At 36.2% G+C, this 2,853-nt stretch overlaps 1 protein-coding gene across 1 annotated transcript; it reads left to right on the forward strand.

The window, feature by feature from the left end:
- Positions 1–1,329: 1,329 nt before the first annotated feature.
- On the forward strand, positions 1,330–2,103 carry LOC142162098 (secreted RxLR effector protein 161-like). The gene is made up of 2 exons (XM_075218406.1): positions 1,330–1,378; positions 1,649–2,103. The coding sequence occupies exons 1-2, from the start codon at positions 1,330–1,332 to the stop codon at positions 2,101–2,103; spliced, it is 504 nt and encodes a 167-aa protein (XP_075074507.1).
- Positions 2,104–2,853: the final 750 nt, after the last annotated feature.

The raw sequence follows: 2,853 nt of genomic DNA on the forward strand, positions 1-2,853 counted from the left end.
TATCTCTCCTTTAAGTCATTCCACACATTATATGTTGTAGATGCATAAACAACTCTACTGTAAAGATCCTTTGTGACAACATTCATGATCCACGAGAAAACAAAGGCATTGCATCTATCCTATTGATCATGTAATTCCTTCCGAAACTTGTTCTTCTCACACGTTCCATCAATAAAACCAACCTTGTTTTTCATAAAAAGTGCAATCCTCATAGGTCGACACCACAAATTGTAGTTATCAGTACCTCGAAGTTTGAATTTGATCAAATGCTCATCTAGCAAATTAGAAGGTCGCAAATACAGAGGATGATTGTAACTGATTGCAGTCTCATTACTCGTTCCTTCTCCTACCACCATCCTAGCTCTGAAATTGCAAACCCCAGCGACTAGATTTAGCTGATCATGAACAATTTACCAACAAATTGAAGAGAAACAAAGTTGGTATCAACATTCGATCGTAGGCACTGATACCATATTGAGATTCTAAGATCGAAACGAGAAAAGAAGAATCTAAAAGAATGAGAGAGAGCGAGCGATTGAAGAGAGAAAATTGCTTCTTCACTTCATTGTGGAATGAATGAATACATCTCAATGTCACTAGATAATCTATACATACATACATACATACATACATACATACATACATATACATACATACATACATACATACATACATACATACATACATACATATATATATATATGAATACATCTGAGTATCTCTAGCTAATCTATACATATATATCTGACTAACACCCTACTAACAGAATCTACGGCTAATTAACCGACTTCACTAAGTTAGTTACAACTTTAGATTATGTACTTTAGGTCCCTAAAGTTCCTATTGCTTCACGTTGGTTTAATACATTATCGGTCATATAGCTATTTTATAGAATTTATCTTTCACTTTGGTAGGTATCTTTGTATCATTTAACATCCTGATTGTGTTGGACTTTAAGCATTGGGCTTTAAAGACTTTAAGCATTCGGCTTTAAAGTCCAAGAGTGTGAATTGGGAAATGGTGGGAAATAAAATGGAGGGAAATGAAAATTAGAATCAAGTGAGCTTTTGTCATGAACTTTAAACCACATTGGTGAAAGACAACTACACTTGTGTGTATAAATATAGGATCACTTCTTAGAGCTCTTAAAAGGGGTTGGAGAGAATGAACCCTCGCGTCGTCGTTGTCGCTCGACTCGTCTTTGGCTTTGGCTTTGGATTTGGATTTTTCAAATGATCGATCGATAATGAATGTGATAAGTGTCTTTACATTAAGAACATTCACAATCATATAGTAATTGTTTGTTTATATGTTGATGATATGCTAATAATGAGTAAAGACATTGCCGACATTCAAGCTACTAAGCGTATCCCTGCTAGTAAGTTTGATATGAAAGACTTAGGAGTTGCCGATGTAATTCTAGGAATTAAAATTCAGAGGACTCCTCAGGGTCTAGCTTTGTCTCAATCACATTACGTGAAAATGGTACTTGAAAAATTCAAACACTTGGAATTTAGAAGTGCAAGAACTCCAATTGACTTAAACCATCATCTTATAAAGAATAAAGGTGAAAGCACGTCTCAATTGGAGTATGCTCGTGTATTGGGAAGTTTAATGTATATCATGAACTGTACATGTCCTGATATAGCTTGTGCAATAAGTAAACTTAGTCGATTCACAAGTAATCCCAACAAACATCACTGGGTGGCAATGAAACGAATTCTGGGATATTTGGAATATACCCAAGACTACGCTTTACATTACAATAAATATCCTACGGTTATCGAAGGATATAGTGATGCAAATTGGATAACCGGCTCAACAGAAACAAAGTCCACAAATGGATATGTTTTTACTGTTGGTGGAGGAGTAGTATCTTGGAAGTCTTCCAAACAGACGTGCATCGCTCGCTCTACAATGGAATCAGAGCTTATAGCTTTGGATAAGGCCAGCGAAGAAGCTGAATGGCTTCAAAATATCTTAGAAGACATTTCGTTCTGGCCAAAACCTTTGGCTCCTATATGCATACATTGCGATAGTGAGGCTGCAAAAGGACGGGCAGGGAACGTTATGTATAATGGAAAGTCTAGTCATATACGATGAAGACATAACACCGTTAGATAACTACTTTCTAGTGGAATTATCACTATTGATTATGTAAGATCAAAGGATAATGTGGTGGATCCGCTTACAAAAGGCTTAACTAGAGAGGGAGTTGAGAAATCATCTAAGGGAATGAGACTATGGCCAAGGACAAGTCAATATGGCGGTAACTCTACCTAGAATTTTGGATATTCTGAGATCTAGGTTCAAGAAGCTCAAACAAAATTGTGATTGACCAGTTCAACATTGTCTAAATAAAATCTTGGGTCCCTTCTCGTGATGAAGACAATGTTTAGTAACAAGGATAGAACTTTACACATTCTTTAATGATTGCCTAAATTTGATGTGGTATTTATCAAATAGTGTCAATCTAAAGGATTACACGTTTAGGAATCACCTATGTAAGTGTGAAGTGGAAGCCGCTTCAATGAGAATTCTGTAAGGCCAATTCTGTACGCACTTATGAAACCAGGTGGTGTTCATGGCTGAAACAAACACAACAATGAGAACCAAAATACGGTTAAGGGTTGATTGTATGACATATGGTTGTCTAGGTATACACTAAAGTTCGACGGTTCAAAGATATCAAATCTACTGATTGACCGAGTATATCTGACATATGTTCACTATAGAAAGTTCAAAGGGAAACCTACTTATCCAGATGCAATTAATCCTTACTTGCAAATCACACAACTTTCATCTATGATCATTCTTGTTAAAGCCATTCCCATTCATGTGGGGGATTATTGG

Source organism: Nicotiana tabacum, chromosome 7, assembly GCF_000715075.1.
Source record: "Nicotiana tabacum cultivar K326 chromosome 7, ASM71507v2, whole genome shotgun sequence".
Classification (NCBI taxonomy): Eukaryota; Viridiplantae; Streptophyta; class Magnoliopsida; order Solanales; family Solanaceae; genus Nicotiana; species Nicotiana tabacum.